This window comes from Hemicordylus capensis, chromosome 5 (genome assembly GCF_027244095.1).
Source record: "Hemicordylus capensis ecotype Gifberg chromosome 5, rHemCap1.1.pri, whole genome shotgun sequence".
NCBI classification, from domain to species: Eukaryota; Metazoa; Chordata; class Lepidosauria; order Squamata; family Cordylidae; genus Hemicordylus; species Hemicordylus capensis.
Genome location: NC_069661.1, coordinates 192,225,386 through 192,250,683, shown reverse-complemented (window position 1 = coordinate 192,250,683; position 25,298 = coordinate 192,225,386). Strand labels below are relative to the sequence as shown.

Here is a 25,298-nt window from a genome sequence, read left to right as displayed (position 1 = left end):
CTGATCAACAAAAAATGGGATTTTTATTCCAAAGAAACTGTTTTTTAAAAAAATGCCACAGATGATATTTTCATTCATTCAGCCATTCTGCAGTGGTTACTGGAAAATTATCATTGCACTGCTTCACACTACGCATATCACAATTAAATGAACAGACTTTGGGCCTTGATTTTGCTATGCTCAGGTGGCAGAGCCCTTACAGGTGGAGCTAACTCCGCAGTCACACTACTTTCTCAGCATGTAGTAGTTACCATTTTAAGTCAGTCTGTGCAGACTTCTGGTACAACTGTACATCTCAGCGCAGGTCATCTTTTTTCATATTTCTGTGATTGCTTGAAGCGCCACTTGCGTCATACTTCATGTTACACTCATTGCAAGTTTCTTTCTCCCAGCCATTTTTCACTTCCATCTCCACCCCCCGCCACCCCCCACCCCCGGCCACATTCTATGTAAACCACTTTGGGAACTTTTGTTGAAAAGCGGTATATAAATATCCGTTGTTGGATCATTGAAAAACAAAAAGTCTCAGTTTGCAACGGAGAGTCGAAAAACAGGCGAGATAGACAAAGCAGAGTACTACAAGCAGAAGACGCCATCAGAGTCGGGCTGGTGGTTGAGTAATACAGTAAGTGACCGTGTTGCTATTCAGATGAATTGCTCAAACTGCCAGTCTGGCTTGAAGGCAGGCATTTTATAGGGATAATTTCTCATTGGGCCAAGCGGTCAGGCTAGGGATTGCGGCTCAGCCCAGTATTGCATCCTAGGGCACACTCATGTTTCATGTTGGCTTCACCTGCTTGGCTTGCTGAAGAGCCAAGGTGTGGGTGGTGTAGGAAGTAAGGTGTTGGAGACTGGATGCTGGTACTCCCAGTTTAAGACGTTGCTCCTGGCACCTTATCATCACCATAGATGGATTCAACAATCCAGTTGAAATTTGTTAATAGGTTCATAAGAATGAGCTCTAAGAAACAAAGGTGAAAGCATACTTTGTTAGCATACTGTAAGTGGGTGCACATGCAATAATTATGTTATCTTCTTGCATTTCATTTCCCTGTCCTTCTGCTGTTTTTCTTGTATGGATTTCTAGGCTGTATACACACCAGGGCCTGCATATTTTGAACCATACACTTTGATGACTGCATGTGACTTGGTCACTAATGCACTAGTCATGCTTAGACTACTGTAATGAGCTATACATGAAAATAGTTTGAAAACTTCAATTAATGCAGATTGCAGCTTCTTGGATGCTTGTGAGGGCTCGGTACCATGCCAATGCAATAGCAATACTGTACCAGCTGCACTTGTTTTCCAGTTCCTTTGGGGCCCAAGTGCTGGTTTTGACCTTTAAAGCCTTGCTAGCCACCTTAATCACAGTTTTTGCCCATGTGAACCAACCCAGTTCAGTCTTTTTGATCAGTCCCCATGCTCTCTGAAGTGCCACTGACACAAATCAGATTGGTGAGGAGTAGGGACCGGCCTTTTCTGTGGTGGTACCAAAACTGAAATCTTCTCCTATGGATATTCACCACATCCCTACCCTACCTGATTTTAGATGTGCCTTCAAAACCTTCCTGTTCTGCAAGGCTTTTAGTTCAATATTTTAACTAATTGTATGTGTTTCATTGCCTTTTTACTGTTACTGCTAGTTTTATTGCTTGCTTTTGTTGCTTTTATTGCTGTTTTACTGCTGACAATTGTTGTTGATGTATTACTTTGTTGTTTTAAAATGTCTTGTTAGTCATTTTGTGAGGCTTGTTTGCCAAAAAGGTGGAATATATTTAAAAACAACAACTATAAAAGCATAAACATATCCTTTGAATGTCAAAAGGCAGGGTTTAAATGTAGGATGTATGAGCTTGTTTCTAATCTTTAGTTGTCTACCCTTCTTTCCCTTTTCATATACACAAGCTGAGAACATAGCTTGATTTGGATAAGATTTCAAGGTTATCGACCATCCTGTTACCAGAATTAGGAACATATCATTGCTGTGGCCTTTTCTTCCCTGTGTTTGGATGACACTGTAGACTGCGGAGCAGGAAGCTCCATCACTTTGTTTTGTCATGCTGATATATATATTACCCTCTTGTGATTTTCTTTGCAAGGGCAACATGTATACTTTGTAGGTTCACCAGAGAGATGGTGCATATACTGAGTTTTGGTCCTACGCAGATCTGTTCAGATACGCAGCATCCGATTATGCGATTCTGTCAGGGCAACAGCAAGTGTATCAAAGCTCCCCTGTTTCTCAGTTTAGGGCAGATGCTAGTATTATTGCGGGACTATATTATTCCCCTCATTTTTCTATGCAGAAAGAAATGTAGCACAGAAGTAGGACCTAATTATTTACTCAGCTGGTTACTAGAGGATAGTCCTTGAAATGTCAGCCTCACAGTCACATGAAGTCTATTTTTGCTTGTCTAGAAATAATATGGCATTCTTGGCTTCTGAAGAAAAGAAAAGGTATACCCACATCTTATGTTGCATCAATAAAAGTGAAATATATTTCATTATATAGTCACTGCAACCACAATGGTATAATTTGAAATGATAAATCAGAGGTTCCAAGGACCTCTAATTTATAAGGTGAAACATATTAAGTGATTTGAAATAACTTGTGGTCTCCAAGCTGCCAATTTAGCATGGTGGATTACTTCATTCTTCTGGATTAAGTGGATAATCTCTGTGCCAGTGTCACAGTGACTGTATGATGCTTCTATGATAACTCTTAAGTGCAATCCAAAGGAACTACATGGGGTGTTTGTGTGTGTTGCACATTACACCACCCACATGGAAAAGACACCATAGTTCAGGTGTTGAAGACAAATATTTATCCCATGAAGACAAACACTTCCATGATTGGCAGCCTGGATCGCTCCAGGCTGCCAATCACAAAAGCACCTGCCATCACGGTTATGGCACTTTCATCTTCACACAAACACTGCCATTTCTGTGAGCAGCAAAGAGGGAAGTGAATGACGTGCTGGGGTGGGACTTGCAACTCGCTTTGGCACTTGTAACCATGTTTAGAGGGTTGTTGTTGGGTTTTGTTTTTTTAAATGTCTGAAGGATGCTGTTTCTTTCCAGTTCCATATTATGAATGTCGTGTACTGACCACCCCTAAATCTAGATGCCATTCATTCCATAATTTGATTGCACATGGATGTCTCATAAAATTGTCTGTTATTTAAAACATTGCCATGGCTTCACTTTCTCAGGACATTATGCTATGCTTAAAACTATGCTCACATCTCATGTGGTATATAAGGTAGCTTGCCTCAGATGCCCTTGAATACTAAATTTCCCCTTGGAATTTATTTATTTATTATTTATTTTTATTTACATTTTACATCCCGCTCTTCCTCCAAGGAGCCCAGAGCGATGTACTACATACTTCTGTTTCTCTTCACAACAACAACCCTGTGAAGTAGGTTAGGCTGAGAGAGAGTGACTGGCCCAGAGTCACCCAGCTAGTTTCATGGCTGAATGTGGATTTGAACTCGAGTCTCCCCGGTCCTAGTCCGGCACTCTAGCCACTACACCACGCTGGCTTTATCATCTTCTGCTTAATGTTTCTCAATGCAGTGTTTTAAAAGAGGTTGTTAAGAACAAACTGGAGAGCAGACAAGGCAGCCTCTATAGACTTATTCACACATTATGTTCAGTACTCACACAATCTGTGTACAGTGTACACAGGTACAGATCTGTACACAGGTTATGGTGAACACAGGTCCATCACTATACCTCCTACCAATACCCAGAATCACTTTTAAAATGTACAGGTACAGTCTCATACAAAAAGCCACGTAGAAGTGTACAGATATCTGAACTAGGGATGTGCACAAGCCAGTTTGGCACCTCATCTGGAAAGTGCCGAACTGGCTTGAGTGCCGGCGTTTGAGCTGGCTCGACGAGGTGTGGAGGGGTTCTCTTAAGGAACTGGTCAGGAGCTCCTTGCTTGCTTCTCCCTGCCCTGCTGCTTTTCTAGGTGTGGTGCCTGATCCCCAACCATCCACGTGGGGTTGTGGCGCTGTTCCCTGCAGCCTCCATGCAGGGAACATGCGCACATGCATGCCAACACCACATGGAAGCTGCAGGAAACAATGCCGCAGCCTCACACAGATGGGCGCCACACTTAGAAAAGTGGCAGGGTAGGGAGGAGCAGGTAAGGAGCTCCTTTCCAGGCTCCTTAAGGAAACTGCTCAGCAGCCTAAGCACAAGCCATTCGTGCACATCTCTCATATGAACATAGATAGAAGATAATGTTTGAACAGGGCTTACAGCCCTATATCCTAGTCATACATTCATAGCACTCCCCCCCCCCACTGCTTTTTAGCCTATGAAGAATATTCTTGTGAGTTCCAATTCAAAGGCAATCATATGATGCCAACCCACACAGACTGGATGGGTAAGAGTTTTGATAGGAAGAGGGTAGGCTGTAGCTGTTCCATGAACAGTTTTTACAGAGAATTTGTTTCCTCCCTCTTACAGCACTGATACAAGCAGGTGGGTGGACCCCTTCTCAGAACCAGGGCCTGCTCTGAGACCCCCAAAAGCCAAAACGCTAGATTGAGGCCTGTGTCTGGATTGCCGTTCTGGCAGGAAGCTAAAGCATGATTTTGATTTTCTTCTTTAAGCCAGGCCAATGAACTGAAATGCTTATTCTTGAGGTCTGAGAAAGGAGGGAGATTTTCCCTCACCCTCTCAGCCTTGAGGCTGTTTACTGCCTTGCCAAGAGCCTTGTGCTGCTCGTGACTTGCTAAAACCAATCATGAGAACTAGTTTGACATGTCAAGCAGAATAATATCTAGCTGATTTAGGAAATTATAAGAAACCACATATAGATAATAACGCCTACGTCATGCGATGGGGGCTAACACATTCGTATAACATTGAAACCCCTCTTGCTTATGTAACATTTTCCGTCCTCCTAACATATTTCTCTGGGCTGAAGAATATCAACAGAGATCTGAAATGGTTACAAGCCAGGGCCAGCTGGATATAAAAAGGTATCTCTATCTTGAATGTAACCAAACAAAGAGCCAGGCCAGGCTCCTGATTGGCTCCTCCCTGAAGGGTGAGAGAGGAATTTGGGGAGCCGGGCCGAAGTTTGTTTATCAAAGAAGAGACACTCTGAGGAGATGGGGTGATTGTTTTGACTTTGAGAGTTGGCAAAAAGTTATAAAAGCTGCAGACAGCCATTCATGGGGGGAGGGTAGGCTTGGGCTTCTTCATGGAAGAGGCACCATGTAGCCCCTCCCCGTATCTTCAGAGCCAGTCACCCGCCTACCGGAGAAGCCAGTGGAGGTTTCATTCCAGCTCACCTGGAAACTGGTAAATATTGCCCAGAGCCATGCCTTCACAAACCAGCCACTTCTGACTAACACGCCCCCCCCACCCCGCATACACATTTCCCCCCTGTCCCTGGATCCTTACATACTACACTTGCAGGGAAGCAACAGCAAGAGAGAGGACATGCCCTCACCTCTTGCATTTGAGCTTCCCAGGGGCATCTGGTGGGCCACTGTGTGAAACAGGATGCTGGACTAGATAGGCCTTGGGCCTGATCCAGCAGTGCTGTTCTATTATTATGTTTATTTTCAAAAGAACAATAGTATAACCAGAAGAAAGCAGCTAACTGCAAAGAGCAGTGCCTCCTAACATGCTCTTTTTCTAGCTGTGAGCTGCTAACTTATATATTCTGCAGCCTAGTTTAGACTTAATTTTCATGAGTTCCCTGCCTTGTTCAATTTGATATTCTGTAGTGCTCAAGTATGATGGCTGGAGTTTGTCGGGGATTGAGAGGCATTTTGCATTTAGAGCTCGAAAGCACCACTGGGTGAAAATTAGGAAATCAAGAAATGCCCTGGGGTTTGATTTCCATTTGAAGCATTTGCCAAGGTTAGCCTGGATTTGTAGTTTTGATTACTTGATTGTGCTATATGACAGTTAAAATTAGGAAAGCTCTGAGCAGATTTGGGGGAGGGGTTTTATGTAATTACTAATGATGCTCTGTGAATTTTATAGTGATTATCTATTAGTCTGTGCCCTTTGTGATAATAACAGCATAAGGAAGCTAATTTTAGGTCTGCATTCTGGAATAATTACAATGAAATGTTAAAAATGTGTTTATAGATACAGTGATAAATTTTATCCTTTAAGATGTTATTTAGAATTACCAATAATATGAGTTCTCTTCTTGTACAATCTAATTGTACATCTATATAATCCATGTAGTCACTGAAAAGCTGTGTCTTGCGCTGTTATCCTGAAACAAAAAGTCTTATCTTCTGATCAAACCTGTTCAATTAAAACTGCTAGACTCACATCAGCCCAGGGTAACAGCAGGTTAATTCTTTGAGGTTGCAATCCTATGCATAGTTATAGCTCCACTGAACGCAATGGGATTTCCTTTCAAATAAACATACATAAGATTAAATAGTACATGTGCTCTTTTGAGGAACACTTTGAAAATCTTTACCCTAGGATGTTTAATCTAACTTAAGTTATATGATGGTAATCATTTAGTTTGGGTTTTTTTTTAAAAAAAATTACTTGTTCTGATATGGTTCTAATTCCTATCTTTCTTTCCTTCTTTCTTTCTGTTACAGTTCATTGCTTTTGCCTCTTTGTTCTTCATTCTACTTTCAATCACAACCTTTTGCCTGGAAACCCATGAAGCATTCAATACCATTAGAAACAAAACCGAGCCAGCGAGCAATGGCAGCGACGTGGTTCTGCACTATGAAATTGAGACAGATCCTGCTCTGACATATGTCGAAGGAGTCTGCGTGGTGTGGTTTACATTTGAATTTTTAGTCCGTGTTATTTTTTCACCTAACAAACTTGAATTTGTCAAAAACCTCTTAAATGTCATTGACTTTGTGGCAATTTTGCCCTTCTATTTAGAGGTGGGCCTCAGTGGGCTCTCCTCCAAAGCTGCTAAGGATGTGCTTGGTTTCCTCAGGGTGGTGAGGTTTGTGAGAATCCTGCGAATCTTCAAGCTCACCCGACATTTCGTAGGCCTCAGGGTGCTGGGTCACACACTCCGAGCAAGCACCAATGAGTTTTTGCTGCTGATAATATTTCTGGCATTAGGAGTGTTGATATTTGCCACCATGATCTACTATGCTGAACGAATAGGAGCCAAACCCAATGACCCATCAGCTAGTGAACACACAGAGTTTAAAAATATCCCTATTGGCTTCTGGTGGGCTGTGGTCACTATGACCACTCTTGGGTATGGAGACATGTATCCAAAGACATGGTCAGGCATGCTGGTGGGTGCTCTGTGTGCTCTAGCTGGGGTGCTGACCATAGCCATGCCTGTGCCTGTTATTGTCAACAATTTTGGAATGTACTATTCTCTGGCCATGGCAAAACAGAAGCTTCCCAGAAAGAGAAAGAAGCATATCCCACCTGCTCCTCAGGCAAGCTCCCCTACATTTTGCAAGACAGACTTGAATATGGCCTGCAATAGCACACAGGGGGAAGTCTGCCTGGGCAAAGACAACCGGCTGATGGAACACAATAAATCAGGTAGGACACAGGCCCAAATGCATGTCTGGTATGTTTGGCAGTACAAAGCATCAGAAAGCATTTAATCTTTCTGCAGCTGGAGGATGTAGTTCACACACCTCTCCCCTCACTCACTGTTTGTATGTCAGTCATGTAGATAGCAAAATAGCTTCAGCATAAAAATGATGTCCACAGATCTGTGCATCACTGGTCTGTAGTGTTTGCTTGGTGTATTGTGACTGCTAAGTTGCCTCTCGTATTTCTTCTTTCTTTTCAATGTGTTTGTTTTACTGATGACATCTACTGTTTCTTTTGCCTGTTGCACTGTACAAATATTTTGTTTTCTTGCATGCTTGTTTCTGTAAGAACACTTGTGCCTCCATTCTGTTAAACTTCATGTTGTTTTGCGTGATGTTTATATCTTCTGTCTGCTTTGCCCGAGTCACACTGGTGGTGTGAAGTACTCAAAGCAATACAGTACAAGAAGCAGTTTAAACATGGATGGTTCATCTAGGCTCACATTGAATGTTGCACATTCAATGCAACTTGCAATCTATATAATTACTCTCTCTAGATTTCAATTATAGCATTTTGTTTCATAGGTTAGACTGTGATGTGTATTGCCTGGCAATCACATAGTAATTTCTGCTCTCCTAGGAACACAACAGTTCCGTGTTTTGAAGATCAGCAGCAGCAATAAAAATGGCAGCTTTTACTTTCCTCCTCTAAGTACTTTTAATTGTGCTCCATAATTAAGGCTGTTCCCTGGCTTTAGGGAATAAGTGCCACTCATGGACTTACATTTAAGGTCAAACCAAACTTATTTACTTGTAAATAATTTTGATTTTATTTGGAGTGGTGCCCATGCTAGGGCTCTAAATGTATTTGGTACTATTATATAAAGCATACTTAAATACATTTCTGTCCCATCAAAAACAGTGGCATTTCGTCCTACTTTCCAAAAATGGGGTGCCAGACCCATTACATAGAGGTATTTCAACCCACAGAATATATGGATTAGAGGTAAACCCAATGACAAGCTTTCCATTTGGTGGTATTGTTTTACAGGTTTTTCATGATTACATTTAGTATATTATAGACTACACAGAGTTAAACTACAAACGTATTCAGTGAGGTCATTCTCACAATCAGGACTTGAGAGCAGGCAGAAGGGAAGAAGCTTACAGAAGCAGAAGCTTGCCTTCCCCGCAGACGATCCACATGGAGTTGCTGGGCATGCTCAGCTGGTCCACAGCTGCCACAAGCAGCACAAAGTTGCAGGGGCTGGGACACATCGTCCGGGCTGGAAAGAGGAAAACCTGGGTAGAAGTGATTGTGTGGAAGCAAAGTAGGAGGAAAAGCTACCCAGGTTTTCCTCCTTCCTTGCTTCCACACAACTGAAAGTTGGAAGAGCACACAGCTCCCAAACCCAGGTGGAAAACAGTTTTTGATTGTATGAATGACTTCAGTGATTCATAGAGCTTTTAAAAAATAATAATGGGGCTGGGATTTCAGATTTCCAGGACCAGTTATCTGTTCTTTAAAGAGTAAATGAAAAAGTGTGTTTTCATTTCTTACAACTGCACAGTCATCAGGCTAAAACTGTCTCCATTTCAGATTCCTTCTGAGATAGCCAACAGAGAACATACACACTGGATTTTTTTTTGAAAATGCTAAATTGGAAAATTTCAGGAAAGGAAGAAATGGTCCTGAAAGAGTTTCTGTGCAGTGGATGAGATGTAATTAGTTCTGCAATGATTTACTGATTCTTCCTAACACAATTTTCAAAGTGATAATGGCTTCAACTTCCCCCCTGCTTATTTAAACCTTCCTTATGGCATCTCATAAGGAAGGAGACAAAGGCTGCAGGTGAATATTTGGTGAGTGTTCGGGTATGCCCCATGATAGTGGAAAAATATTTTAAAAGGAGAAATCTTGATTATCAGACTTTATAAAACCTAAGTAAAGAAGATGATCAAATACATATTTTCCCTTTTCAGTGCATTTATATTCTACCATCATTACAGTTATCTTTTTAAAAATATATGGTTATAGAATGAACAAATTGTTGCTCTGAGTAGTGAATATTAATATTAAAATGCCTTTTATTATAAGCCATTTTAAAAAAATGACTTCTTTAAAATGTAGCCATTTTTTAAAATAAAGAGTTTAATCAAAAGGCATGAATATTTTTAAAAAAGTATTAGACATTTTGTAAGTATCAATTGCTGTAGAGCAGGGTTCATTAATTTTTCCTATAGTGAGCATTCTAGGTGGGTAAAAAAAAAAAGGTGCCCAAGCATCACCAGGTGTAGCTATAATAAGCAAAAAAGAACTCATATAGCTTAGCTGCTCTCTAGCCTGGGGCCAGACAGACACAATGGAAAGAGTACTAGGATTGTGCAGATGACTGCTGAGTACAGTCTGTTAGGGGACAAACCAGAGAAGCAACATACTGCTAAACTGCATACTGTGTACATTACCACAATATGCACCCTGTGCATTGCTGAGCACCGCAGACTAATAGCCTCTCATATAATCACATATCGCCTCCACATTCGCTTAATCTATAAGTGCCCAAGGTGCTCAAGGGGTAGCCTAGTTAGGGTATTTAGGAATGTTGCTGTTGTTATATATGAATTCATTGTTAGAGTTAATGTTTGTAATTAAAGATTTCTTAAATCTGCTACCTAGATTTAAAGACGTATTACTTTATTCTCAGTATTTTTTAAATTTAAAGTTTGTTTTTTAAAAAAATTTAAACTTTGAACTTTAATTTAAATTTAATGTAAAAAAATAATAATTATAAAGCAACCTATGGTAGCAAAGTCTGACTTCTTTTTAAGTACTGAAGATGCCAGGGCTATAAATTAGTAATATTGAATAAAATGGCAGCAGTCTTAAAAACCAAATATTATTAACTACAAAAGTTCATTGGTTTCCTGAACTTTTGTTAAGGAACTGAATATTGTTAAGGACCATATAGATTTGCAACTTGGCTGCATTTCTCTAATAACTAATTATGGACTGCCATCTCTTTTTGATATCATGACTTAGTAGCTTTTTGTTTTGGTACCTGAGTTATAGGACTATCAGGCTAGTTCTTTGTGATGTCTCATTTCCTCATCTGATGTAAATGGGCATGGTGCTTTAACCAGTGTTATCAGGTGAAGACAGTACAGAAAGTGAGCAGCCACTCTCACCTGTGGAAAGGCTCCCACCAATCAGACGCTCTAGTACCAGAGACAAAAACAGAAGAGGGGGAACATGTTTCCTACTGAAAGCAGGTGATTACGCGTGTGCTACTGATGGAGGGATCAGGAAAGGTATGGACTCTTTCATTAGACTATAAAAGTTCACTCAGCACTGTTCTTCTGAATAAACAAGCCTGGAATGAAAGAGATGTGAACAAATGCTCTCTAGGAGAGACTGTATTCAAATCAATTTTTCTTTAAACTTCTGCCTTTCTTTGTTGCCTTTTTCTTGCTTTTTTTTTTTAAATGTCCTTGGTGGATCCCAAAATATGTCAGTGAGTTTCTGATAGTTGTTACATTCATGATTTCATCTGTCTGTCCTGTACAAAGATAACTGCAGTTTAGGCCATGATCATGGAATCATTCTCATAATGATTATTTTAAAAACCCTTTGGGAGACCTAAAATTACAATTAATATCTATTATTATAATTTAACAATATTTTAGTTAATGATGGTTCTATTGACTATGAAGTCTAGATGTAATTGACCTTCCTTTTTATTTTTATTTCATTTTATTTTTTGATTGACAAGACCTTTTATATCCAAAGTCTTGATGTAATAATGTGCAGTATGGGAGTTGGGGAGCGGGGGTGGAACAGAGATAAATTATTAAAAGCATTTGAACTGAAAGATGAGATTTATGTCCAAGGCCAAGAGGATGAGGTTGGATCCACACTTTTTAAAAATCACAACTGACTTGATTACTGCAAGTACACAACTTTAACATCAGTATTTCCTGCAGAAAACCATGTAAAAGTGGATTACGTACCTGTTTGTTTAAACACACTAGAAGCCCCAGTCTAATTGGAGTTTCCAGGCATGTATAAGTTGGTTTTTAAATATGTAGGTGTGCCATCCATACATTTTATTTTTGTTGTGGGAAACATCATTGTACCTGCAACATTGACATCACAACGTAACATGGCACACAACACCTGCGTGCCCTATTAAGTGGAATTTTTAGGGGATGGGGCTGCTCTGGGAAGAGCATCTGCATGTTTGCATGCAGAAGGTTCCAAGTTCCCTTCCAGGCATCTCTAAGATAGGGCTGAGAAAGACCCCTGCCTGCAACCTTGGAGAAGCTGCTGCCAGTCTGTGTAGACAATGCTGAGCTAGATGAACGAATGGTCTGACTCTGTATAAGGCAGCTTCTTATGTCCCATGCCCTAAAAGGTGCTGCCCCACAGTTTGAGAACCACTGGCCTAGACTGTGTGCCCTAGTTTCTTTTCATTTTTATAACATTTCTGTCAAGCACAGCTGTGTATGTGTAAGTCTCATAGAAATAATTGGGACCATTCCCAAGGTTGGGGCTAATGGGATTATTAGTAAAGCTCCTTGGTTTTACAGCATACCTTAAGAATTATGGTACTCTCTATGCATAATGCAGTTTGACTTTGGGATCATTCACACGACCGGGCGGGCTGGTCCAACTCATCTTCCCCCTAGATAAGTGCTGCAGTATTGCTGGAAACACAAACCATACTCCCAAATGACCCAGGCTGCATGGTGCAGCTCCAGAGGCCAGGATGATGTATCCTGGCCTCCATATATCCCACAAAACACTGCACAACATGCTCAGTGCATTGAGGTTCCCACCCCAGGAAACGGGTGTTCTAAGTTCCCATTTCTGTGTCTGCTGGGGCTGAATGCAGCCCCAGCAAACACATGATCTCGGAGCCTAGGTTAAGGGCTCACTTGAGTCTTTAATCCTGGCTAAAAGCTGGGTTACAAAGCTGGGCTATGTGGTGTTACCCTGCCAGGATCAGGCCTGATCGTGGTGGTTCTCCCAGGCAGCTTAACCCAGGCTGGGCTTCCCTAGTCTGGGCTAGGGTGCATGTGAGAACAGTATCATTTAGTAGTACTGCCTTTCTGTTGTTTCAGTAGAGCTTCCATTGCTCACTTGAGACAGATCTATTTTGATAAAGTTAACATCCCTGTAGAATCAGAGCTTCTATGGGTACAGAATCCCATATGAGCGGTGAATATTGTTTAATAATAATGTACATTTTGGCTATTTCAGGCTCATTAAGTAGCTCTACTGAGTTTATTTCATCAGTACCAGTTGAATATATATATATATTGTGTATACTATTGTTTTCATTTGCAGACTACTAAAAAGCTTAGATAAATCACACATCTTAATGAATTGCAAATCATTTAGACATTGTGGATACATCACACATTAAATAGTATTACAGTTAGAGTCTCAGATGTCTAATCAAAACACTTCTGGAGATGGGAGCTTTTTAACAATACATAATTTAATCCTCTACATGTATGATTACAAAATGACTTCATACAATTAAGCTGGGAAATGTTGTGCAATGTAAAATATCAAGAATTGGCCTTGACACCAAATCTATCTTTTTCAAATGCTTTCTTCATCCATCTGAGCTATTTTACTGCTTTGTATTACAGAAGGGCCAATAAATCCTCTAGGTGCTTTCAGTGCAACTCTGATAAAGCCATTGAATTTGTACTTAATATACATCAGTGACTCATGGGCCTGAAAGAAAAATTTAAATTGCTAAGTAAATATGAGTCCCTTTGCTTTCCCCAATAAGGACAGCACAATTTTATCTTTTTTTCTTCTGGCATAAACAGTCGTAGCACTCGGTTCTACTCCCCTAGAACCCAAGGAACATGTATGATTACATTGCATTGTATTGTTTGTCTGTTTTGTGGCTGAATTCAACTGATGTCTGTGCATTTTCTCATAAAAGGCTACGAAAAATCCCGAAGTTTAAACAACATAGCTGGCATGGCAGGCAATGCTCTGAGACTCTCTCCAGTAACATCACCCTACAGTTCACCTTGTCCTCTAAGACGCTCTCGATCTCCCATTCCATCTATCTTGTAAACTAGAAGGCATGAATCAGCTACATATGTTAATTGAAGCACTGTTTTATCACCTAATGGAAATAAGTGTAGCATTAACTGTAGGTTCCACTAATGCAAGAATAAATCTTGCATGATATAATTGTCAGCAGCAAGCAATGCCATTTGGGTAGTTGAAGATCTCTATTTTTGCTTTAAAGATCCTCTGTAGTAATACTTTTGATCTGCTCTTGCCCTGCTTTACCATGGCAATAAAAGGACAGTTAATGGACTTCACTGGCCAGTATAACTAATTAAGCATACTTTCAGGGAGATATATTTAAACCAATGTGCTTCCAATTGATAACCACTTCATTGGACCTTCATTTCTCGTGACTCTAACCATTCTGAAGATGTCTAGGATCTTGTCTTGTTTGCATACAACGTGACTTCAGTCTGATCATTTGCATGGGCCATACTGTCTCTCCATCATCTGAAATCCATCTTGTAGATTACTGGGACCACAGATGGCTCTGGAATGTGTGTGTGGTTTTAGTTTTTTGGTTTTGTATTATAGCATCCGGTAGAAATGAGAGCTATGATCAAAAGGTCTGCATGTGGGATTGGGTTGTTAGTTGTGTGTGGTTTTTTGTTGTTCTTTTCATTAAAAAAAATTCAATGATGTTATTTCTTGACTGATTAACTTTGGTACTAGATTACTGTAGCAGAGTTCTGAATGTTTCCGGTTGTTTGCACACAGATAACTGCAAAGAGGTTGTCATTACTGGTTACACGCAAGCAGAGGCCAGATCTCTTTCTTAATGGCTTGGGGAAGGCACAAAACATGAAAGAAAGGTAAACACCATCCAGGCTTGCAATTTTAAGCTAGCAAGTGCTGCTTGGTCCTATAGTCATTTCTCTTCTCCAGGGTTCTTCAACATTTTCAGAGGCAGAGTGCTGAGCAAAAGCAAGACATTGGAGTTTATTTTTTGTTCTAGCCATAGGAGGGCAATAGTTGTCAAAGGGGTTTTTGACCAGCCTTAAACCTCTAATTTCCAAGCTTTCACTATTTTGTTTCAGTCAATGTTCTTTTTTTAAGATGCTTTGTCCTATGTGATGTTTCTGTCTGTCTATATGGCTAGTTGTCTGACTGTATTTTCATCTGTCTCCATTATGCACAGTTGCCTTCTTCACAAATGCTCCCTTCATAGAAGATTAGCTGCTAAATGCATTTCCTCCCTTTCCCCACTTTTTATATGTACCTATGCATATCTCAAGTGCAAGCTGATATCTTTTAGCCGGTACTTCTTTGACATTTTTCCAAATGTGGGATTTAGCATTGGTTTTGCCATTTCAGTAGGGATGCTGCTTCAATCCCACTTCCTAGCAATCTGCATTCATTCTTGTGTCCACACTTAATCCCCCACACCAGCTTTTCCTTTACAATAGAACAAGGAAGCCTTGTTTATGCAACATCATGAATGCAGTCGCAAATACGATGTTTTGGGCTGGTGAGGAAAAACACCCAACGGCATAGAGCTTTAGAAATATAAGGGTGGCGGGGAATCAAAGTGTTAAAACCGATCCTTGAGATTGTTGAAAAATCCCTGATTTTCATAAATTGCTTTTCTTTTTGTAAGAATAGGAGTCTATTTGACCATGTAACACATTGTTATGTATATAGCCTAGCCCTCTAGCATGAACTGCATGTGAAAATTTTTTGTACAAGGATGTATCAGTGCTAACATTTCTGATATTTAGGAATGTACATTGATTTAGTTTTGGTAAAGAGCAATGATAGAGAGTGATAAGATGTATATATTTAATATGCAAACAGCTTCTAGCAAAGGAATTAATATCTGGTGCTGCTGTTATTGGCTACAGTGTTATACAGAATTTATCATGGATTTTTGACTGCTGAAAAAGGGACAATGGAATTTAGCCATACCAAGGACTGTGCTGGAAAGAGACTACTCCTCCTGAATGGGCCCTGATAAGCACCTGCCGCCTTGAAGATATCCTTCCAATTTGCCATGGAAGTGGAGCTTGTTATGAGGATTAAGGACCAACTTCAGTTGCTGCTGCCAGCAGATGCAATTAATAGTCACTATTGATGAGTCAGCTGTAAATAAGATATGTGTGCATGGAATATCAGCTTTAGTCATCTATGCCAAGGGATGCTGAATTCAAAGACATCATCTCTGAGACTCCATGAAAAAATAAAAAGGCCGACACACCTCTTTGTGTATTCTTCCTGGTCCCTACAGTAGATCATGCTGTGGATCATACAAAGGCACACATGTTTTAACAATAGTGATGTAAACGCTGTCTGTCATAGGTTTCCTCATAACAACTGTATTTTTGCAAAGTTTGTAATCCATGAACACTAACAGCATAGGATTTTGCTACAAGTCTTTGCTTTCTCAGTTTGCCATCTCTATATTTTTATGACTATTGGTAAAACATTTTGGTTTACTTTTGACTTTGATAAGAGACACGGGACTGCAGACAAAAAACTTTTTAAAAAATCAGACTTTGTCCACAGTTCTATAGAAGCTTTTTTTTGTTTGTTTAATTGTTGACTTCATTGTTACCTCAAACTATAGGTATTGAGAGAAATAAAATATTGACAGTAAAAATATTATACGTTTTTTATTGAAACTATCACAAAAGCAGCATCAGTAATATAAAATAGGAATTAAAATATATCATAAAAATGTATATTTTGCATAAGAGAGAGATACTTTACTTTTCTGTGACTTTTTGTGGTAAATTGTTCTAGTCTATTCTAATTCTATGTCTATGATGCTCTGTAGGTGGGTACTGTGTGATAACTTATGTTCTCTCCATCCTGTTCAATAAGACCTTCTCCAGAAACTGTTTGTCACCCTGGTATTTTGAATGTAGGGACCTTTCCCACATATGAAACTCTGTATTGTTGACTTTTTTGTGAACATGTCAAGGTGCATGCACAAGCCTGGTGTAAACCAGTGGCCATGTAACTAACAGAAATGGAGAATAAAATCCAAAAGATCTGGGGAGGAAGTTGGAACATATAATGTGGTTATTATATCTTTCTTCAGTGTTTCATTTTTCCTATTCCTAGCCTCTAGTTTAAGAAGGGATTGACTGCTCTAATGACTGTTAGCATTTTTCTTACAAGTTATTTCAGCATTAAATCAATGCTATATAGGACAGCAGGAGGAGAGGATTGTGGCACATCTCCTAATTTGCAAGATGTTTGATACACCTTAAACAAATTGTTGCCTGCCTTTATCTGTTTTCTATGGTTCACTTTTATTCTTATCCATAAGAAATGATTTCAGATTCTAGTATCTGGAAGACCAACACAGCCCAACTCTTAGTCTGACTAGTGAGAAGGCACTATCCATTATATAAAACCAAATCTAAAGCAAGCAAGTCTGGAGTTAAATGACTAGGCTTAGTGGGAGGGTTTGTGTAAATATTTGTCTGGACACAACCTTTATGTTTAACATGAAAAGCAATGTTGGAAGACTTAATAATACATGTTTCATATTTGAATTGCTTAATAATTAGTTGTCACATAACTAATAAGTAATTTAAGCCATGTTATTTGTAGGTATCCAGCAAGCCTTTCAGGGAGTTCTTACAAGCTTCTATTATACAATACCCCATTTTACACAACATCCCTCAGAAGAATCCAGGATGCATTCACACATTACTTTTTGCAAGAATCAGTGCATGAAGTAGCATTGTATCAAGATGAAATAATTTCCCATATGGCAAACATGGCCATTCACATTATCTCTTTATTTTTGGATTTATAAAACATCTCCAGACAGTTTACATAAAACAGAGGCATCCTCATTATGAGGATGTCTCTGTTCATGCACTCGCTGGCAAAACATAAGCTATGAAGTGGCCTCAGTTACGTTGGTCTCTTTGTTGAAACAGTGGCTGGCATCCTGACTACGGATGTCATACTGAAATTTAGTAGTCCTTCAGAGTAATTCCTGAATAATACTGTTGAGTAACTAGGATGTCAGCCAGTGTCTCCTTGTTGAGAATTTGAAATATCTCTGGGGTATACCACACTTTATTTGCATAACAGAATGCTGTCTGCTTTCTCATCTGTCTTTTTGCTGTCTTTGAAAATGCGCCTTTTGGAAGCTCCCTCCCGTCTTACTCTCCTAACATTCCAGGTGTGTTCTTTGCTTCCATTTTTACTTCAACTCTCACTACACATCAAAGCAGACACTAAGGATGTGCACAAATCACGATTCAAATTATGATTCGTAACACATCCCCTGCCCCTTTAAAATGGAGCAGAGCAGGTGTGGTCAGCAACCATGTGTGGTGGAGGCCATATGCGTCGCAGCACTGCATGGGGGCGGCTGGGGGATAATGCCGCTGGCACACAAAGGTAGCTGGGAGGAGTGCCGCTGATTCAGGAAGTGGTGGTGAAGGAGCAGGTATGCATCTGTTCTCTGTTTTAAAGGGGCAGGGGATGTGTTATGAATCGTGTTTCAAATCACAATTCATGCACATCCCTAGCACTTACTAGTGTGTCTTATTTACGTTGCTGTGCAGTGAAATAAGTCCTACAATTTGCTTTGCACTCTAATTAGAGACCGTTTTAGGCTAACGAAGTTGTTTTAAGCTGCTTCAGGCTTGGTTTTTAACAATTTATTTCACCATAGAAGAACATTCTGTATTAGGAATGTGAAAAGCATTTGGCATCCATGGAGGTGAACTAGAAGCCATACTAAGTGAGCAGGTTGCTTAGGGTGGTCAGTTAGAGTTCAGTACTCTGTTCTTTCTGCGATTTATATTAAACCAATAGCCCAGTCCTATGCCTGTTTACTCTGAAGCATGTTCCACTTGTTCATTAAACTTGATTCCAAAGTCTTGTTCAGATATTTTATCTGCACAGATATGCTACCTGCTGGTAAGTTGGGATTGCTCCTGCTGCTCCTGCTTCCTCATCACACTCTAACTCCACCCATTTGATGACCCATTTGCACAGAGGTCTTCATACATATAGCCCAATGGTCATAGGTTCTGTATACTCAGTTTGTGCCATCAATTTGTTCAAGTTGTGGACTCATATTTGGAGTGTATGTATACTGGGGATGAATACATGTAGGCTTCTCTACAGATGGGACTTTGAATGTGTGGAAGTCAGGAGTGGCAGGACGGAGATTAAGCCTGACCCTACCATCACCATACATAATTCTGCATACAAACAGAATGCATGGGGCCTGAATAAATATACTTAGCCCTGGAGTTTTAGATGAAATTGATTGATATGGCATTATGTATGTGAAGCACATGGAAAATAGTACTGCAGACTTCTGAGTGGAAGTGGCTGACTTCCAATCACTGTTGGCAAGAGTTCAGCATCCTTTCTCCTTGTATACTCTTTGGGATGTGCATCAGAATGGTGTTTTCAGTTAGCATAAGAATGGATATATGTCACCATCAGAAAGCCAAGAGGATCTCTAAATAGCACTTACACTTACATTTATATACCGCTCTATAGCTGGAAGCTCTCTAAGCGGTTTACAATGATTTAGCATATTGCCCCCCAACATTCTGGGTACTCATTTTACCGACCTCGGAAGGATGGAAGGCTGAGTCAACCTTGAGCCCCTGGTCAGGATCGAACTTGTAACCTTCTGGTTACAGGGCGGCAGTTTTACCACTGCGCCACCAGGGGCTCCTAAATGTTTATTTATTTTATTTTATTTATTGTTAAATGTATATACCGACTTTCATTAAAACAATCCCAAGGCGGTTTACAGCAAAATTTAAAAACAAGATTACAAAAATGACACAGTTAAAATATTAAGCTAAAAATATAAGACAAATCTGATTTAAAAATTTAAAACACAAGTATAAAAACAATACAAAGTACAAAGAGCAGCAGCAGAGACAATCACATAAAAGCCTGGGTAAAAAGCCAAGATTTAACATGCTTTCTAAAAGCTGTGATGGTGACCGAGGAGCGAATAACCACCGGGAGAGCATACCAGAGTCTGGCAGCATGAACAGAGAAGGCACTGTTCCACATGCACGACAACCGAGCCTCCCTCATTGTCGGCACCTGGAGCAGAACCCCCTCAGATGACCTCGTCAAGCGGGCGGCAACCCTTGGGAGCAGGCGGTCTCGCAGATATCCAGGACCTAAACAGTTACAGGCTTTAAAGGTCAAAAACAGCACCTTGAATTGGACCCCTTAAATTGGACCCAGAAACAAACTGGTATCCAGTGCAGCTCTTTCAAAATGGATGTGATGTGATCACATTGGGCAGCTCCAGATAGAACCCTAGCTGCTGCATTTTGCACTAGCTGCAGTTTCCAGATATTCTTCAAGGACAGCCCCATGTAGAGCGCGTTACATTAATCCAGCTGTGACATGACTAAGGCATGGGTAACTGTGGCCAGATCTGCCTTCTTGAGAAAGGGACGCAGCTGGCACACTAGCCGAAGCCATGCAAAGGCAACCCTGGCCAACATCTTCACCTGAGCTTCCAAAAGCAGAGCTGGATCCAGTAATACCCCCAAGCTGCATAATTGCTCCAAATATAAACATATTTGACCATATAAAATTCCAGTTTGTATCTGAGTCAGATTGATTCAGTCTGCACTGGATGTTCATGGTGAATACAGGCTATCTGGAAACCTCCTACATCTCACTGATGCCCTCAAACCTCCTTTGGTCTCAGTCTGCTTGTTTTCAGTTTTAAACTTTTAGCAGCAACTTGCTGAAGTGTCCTGGACATGGTTCTTCTGTTACAAACTTCAGCTTTATGTCTTTGTCATCATCTCCTTGGTCTTTAGCCTTGCATTACTTCCCTGTGTGACCTGATATATTCTTGTTGAATCAGCTTGATTAAACTGACACATTGGATTTTGGCCTTTTTACTTTGATACATTGTCCACCCATGAAGAAATCTCACTCTGCAAAATCTGCTGACAGCCTGGTCCTGCAAGAATTATATTTGGGCGTCTTTGCAATCCACCCAAAGATTATATACATAACTAATATATATTTTCCACAACATTATGAATTCAAACAATCGCTTCTAAAAGGCAGATTGTGAACCACAGAAGCCTAAGAAACACCTGCAATGGTGACTTTGGAAGGAGAATGGATAGGGATAAAAGTCCTGGCCTAGGGCACTTTAAATATTTAATTATTAAATGTATGTATTTGAAGAGTCCTTGGACTGTTGGTATAGTCAAGAAACACTGTAAAATACTGTCAAGCAAAATTTCAGGTGACTTTTTGCATAAATAAATGGTTGCTGCTGGTACTAAAAATGCTTATTTCTATGAACATTGACAAAGAAATGTGGATAAAATAAAAAGTATTATAATGACATATTTTAAAGAGGAGAACTGGGTAAAACTATTAGATATGAAAATAATTACCTTTGTGTATCATAAAAATGTGAATTAAAAAGTCTTGAATGAATTAGAAAGGAGAAGCATTCCCCTACATTCATTCATTCATTCGATTTCTATGCTGCCCTTCCAAAAATGGCTCAGGGCAGTTTACACAGAGAAATAACAAATAAGACAGATCTCTGTCCCCAAAGGGCTCACAATCTAAAAAGAAACATAAGATAGACACCAGCAACAGTCACTGGAGGTACTGTGCTGGGGGTAGATAGGGCCAGTTACTCTCCCTCTGCTAAATAAAAAGAATCACCACATTAAAAGGTGCCTCTTTGCCAAGTTAGCAGGGGTTGATATTAATATCTAAATAAATCATGGAGCATCTATATTCGATAAAGGAAACAGGGAAAAGAAAGAGAAACCATGAAAGGAAAATTGGTTGCTTAATATGCCTGATTACAACAGCAGCACTAGTGGTTTTATTAATGCAAATAGCCGTGGGGGTGGGGGACCTATTTGAAGCAGTAAATATTTCTAAATGAAAATTATCAGAATATTAGAACAACATACTGGCAGACTGGAAAGTGGCATGCCAGTGGTGGCTTCTGCCACTGTTGATATCAGGCTGATCTAGGCAAGCCAACAACTCACATTTCCAGTTATGAAGCTTGGGTTTCAACATTCAGCATGCCCCAGGAAGGCCTGTTTTTATTTCATAACTTTAATTGTATACAAAAACTTTCAAAATCCAAATCTTGTATTTGCGAATGTTCAAAACTTCATGCAAGAGATGGTGGTGAGGAATGACTGTGGCTGACATGCAGACTAACACTGCAGTGGTGTTATGGCGGAGGGACAATTTTTACAGATCTTTTCCCCTCTGAAGTCCTGCCAAAAGCATATCCCTAAAGATTGTGTAACCGGTAGGAACATTAGGGCTTCAAAAGGAAGGGGAGATTGATGAAAATATCCTTCCCCCATAGTGCAGTCTTATTCTAGATGTCAGCCAGTGTTTTGAATGTGGATTATTTTAGGACTGATATACTAATCAGTGTTCCACGAAGACTGTTATATATTTGCCAGTTCTTGACTCTAAACATATTTGCCTGATCGTCCTCCCCTTCTTATATATACCTAAAAGTTTTCTGCAGTTTCAGTTTCCTTCAAACCACTGTTTAGGCTTGGTGCCTACCAACATACAGAACAGAAGAACATGTTGCAGCATTTTCTAGCCGTTAGACTGCTCTCATGTTTGCATGGCTCTCCAGCCTCCCAAACGCTGCCCTAGGCAAAGCAGATGAGCACACCAGGGAGAAGGTTAGCCTAAAACCCTTCTTTCTAGTTTATTGTAGGGATGCTAGTTGTTTTTGTTTTTAAGCGGAGGTTGATTCACATATGAAATATGGCATCTAGAGTGGTATAATCTATAAATACCTCTACTGCATGATATAGCTGCATGTGCAAATTGGCTTTTGGGGATCTTTTTAAAAGGGGGATACAAGATGATACTGCCAAAGAAAAGATTGATTACCTTCTTGCTTAGTGCCCGTTTCTCTTTTGAATCACAGTCACCATGTGGAAGCAAGTCGTAGATTTCAGTGGGACTTCTTTTCATGCTCTGTGTTTAAGATTAGAGAGTAAAGAACACCATTAGGAAAGCAAGACTGAGGGCTTCAATAATATGTTCAGGGTGGCTTCACACACAATGCAGCTGGCCAGGCTGCTGCAAACTGCCAGTTCCCTGCAAGCAGGTGCTCCTGGCATGGGCTGCTACTACTGCACCAATCATATTGTCTGAACCCGGACATGCCAGGTTCTTCTTCAGCATTTTCCTTTGGCAACCAAGATTTAAAGTTGGTTACAGTTGTTGGGTTGCCAGATGGAAGTGCTGCAGGAGAACCCAATATTTCTGGGTTCAGATGACACGACTTACACCGGGAGTGTGTGCTTGCCAGGAACCAGCTATTTGTAGCAGCATGACCTATTATATATGAAGCCGTCCATAGTGTCTCTCCTAGTGGCTGTTCATTAGCATCGAGATTGTGAGCCCCTTTTAGGACAGGGAATCATTTTCTCATTGCTTTTCCTCTGTAAGCCACTTTCAGAACTTTGTTTTTGTTGTCCAACTCAAACTTGTCCTTTGAATTTCAATGGAATGACTTTATTTTCCTCATTAGGCCAGTCAATAACAACAACGACTAAATACAAGGACCTTCAATTCAGACTGGAACTGAGCAGCTTTGGAAAAAGAAAACAATCGTGGTGCCAATAGTTGTTGGTGCCCTTGATGCAGTTCCAAAAGAACTTGAGTACCATCTTGACACCTTGGGCATCAATAAAATTACAACACATCAACTACAGAAGGCCACACTACTTGGGACAGCATGAATACTATGATGCTATCTTTAATTTTTCTTTAGTTATAATAATAATAAAATAAATAAATTCCCATAGTAGTTTAATTTTTCTTTAATTATCGGGCCCTTTCCAAGGATCTAGGATAACTAAAGTACCAAATCCAGTCAATAACATCTGGTAGACTGTGTGTAAATAGCATCATCATCATCATCATCATCATAAAAACAAACCAGTCAATAACACCTGTCTGACTGTGTAAACAAGAGATAATTATAATAAAATAAATTCCCATAGTAGTTGTCAAACGAGGAGAGGTTTTTTATTGGTTACATTTCTATAGTAGTAGTATTCCCATACAAAACTGTTTATATTTAGTGGGATAATTTTGTTGTTCTATAATCTTTTAATAATTAACATAAATGTAAGAAGTTCCACAAAAGCAAGTATCAAACAGCTGAGAGGTTTGGGGTGTTTTTCTTTTTTATCAGTATTCTTTTTAGGAAGAAGAAAACCTGCATGATTTAATGCAAGGAGTGTTGTCATCTATGAGTATGGATGCATACAAGCCATGCTTAAAAACACCACATTTAAGGTACCACATAGGAATTAAAATTGCTGTGAGGGAAAGAAAAATGAAGAAAACATCCATTTGTGTACAAGACTCTGCATGAATATCAATACGGGGATGAAGAAATAAAAGCTGAAAAACAAAAGAATGGTAATTAGAACAAAAATATCCCTACAAATATCAGTTTGAATCACTGAGATCATGTCAACATTTCCATTCTCTGCTGCAGAAACAAGATCCATACTATGATATGAAAGATAAAAAGATCAAAGGAATAACAAGAGATCAAAATAAAAATTTCAAAGCAAGTGGAAAAAATTACAGAGACAAAATGTAAGAAAGTAATTCAGAGCAACAAGTGAGGTATTCAATAGGAGAATAACATTTTTTTCTATTTGCAGCATTGTTTCCTTAAAAGTAATATAGAGCCTTGAAAAATAGCTTAAGAAATATGATTATACAGGGAGAGTTTTCATCTCTTTAATCTATATTATTTAAAGTTTGGGGGAACTATTTATGTAAGAAGAAAAATAAAAAAACAGTTTTATCCAATCTCAAATTTTATCAATTTTTTCGATATATGCAACTCCATCTTTTTGTAGCTGTGTGAATGCTGGGCATAATCACAAAGAGGATGACTCATTTATGGCATTTGTGCATACAAACTTATGGGGCAGCATCCAGGCTAAAGCAAATGAGACAAGTTAGTCATGACTAACGTATGCCTATTAATTTCAATTGGACTCGTTTGGTATCCTGCCCTTGGCTGGCAGAGGGCAAGGCACAGAGTCTGGACAGTGGACTTGCTGGTGTGCTCCCATGTTGTACCTGGGTACAATATGCATGTTTATAACAACCTGAACAGAGAATATTCAAAAGGTTTAAAATGAAACAGGAATTTAGCCCAACCTCTATCATGTCTCCCCGCAGTCGTCTTTTTTCTAAACTAAAAAGCCCCAGGTGTTGTAGTCTTGCCTCATAAGAAAGGTGCTCTAGGCCCCTGATCATCTTGGTTGCCCTCTTCTGCACATTTTCCAGTTCTACAATGTCCTTTGAAGGACATTGGGGGGCAATGCCCAGCAACCAGGTGGAGGACATGTTCTAGTAGCAGAGCTCTGCCCATTTTTCCAAGCTTTCCTCCCTCTAATAAAGCCAACCATGATGCTGCCCTCAACTTTCAGCAATACCTTTTTGGCAAGCCTAGGGTTTCAAGGGTTGATTATGCTAATTCTCCTATTCTGAGTCCATGTGTATGTGAGCCTTGATGATTAATATAAACACACATAAAATATTTCCATTATGCCCAATATTAATCTTCCTATGAGTTCATATTTATGTCTTCCTTAAATATTCCACACATATCCTGAATTATTATGCAGTGTTACCTAAGGCACTGA

General features: G+C 39.8%; 1 protein-coding gene across 8 annotated transcripts in view; it reads left to right on the top strand.

The window, feature by feature from the left end:
* The window catches only part of KCNC2 (potassium voltage-gated channel subfamily C member 2), a 183,835-nt gene extending 166,970 nt beyond the window's left edge, over positions 1-16,865 (top strand). For 4 of the 8 annotated variants that reach the window (XM_053255810.1, XM_053255812.1, XM_053255811.1 and 1 more), the window contains exons 3-5: positions 6,609-7,536; positions 10,674-10,841; positions 13,496-14,276. In XM_053255810.1, coding sequence (XP_053111785.1) covers positions 6,609-7,536; positions 10,674-10,841; positions 13,496-13,632 — 1,233 coding nt within the window. In that variant the 3' untranslated portion in view covers positions 13,633-14,276. The other 4 variants (XM_053255814.1, XM_053255816.1, XM_053255815.1 and 1 more) reach the window with 4 other exon arrangements.
* The last annotated feature ends 8,433 nt before the right edge of the window (positions 16,866-25,298 follow it).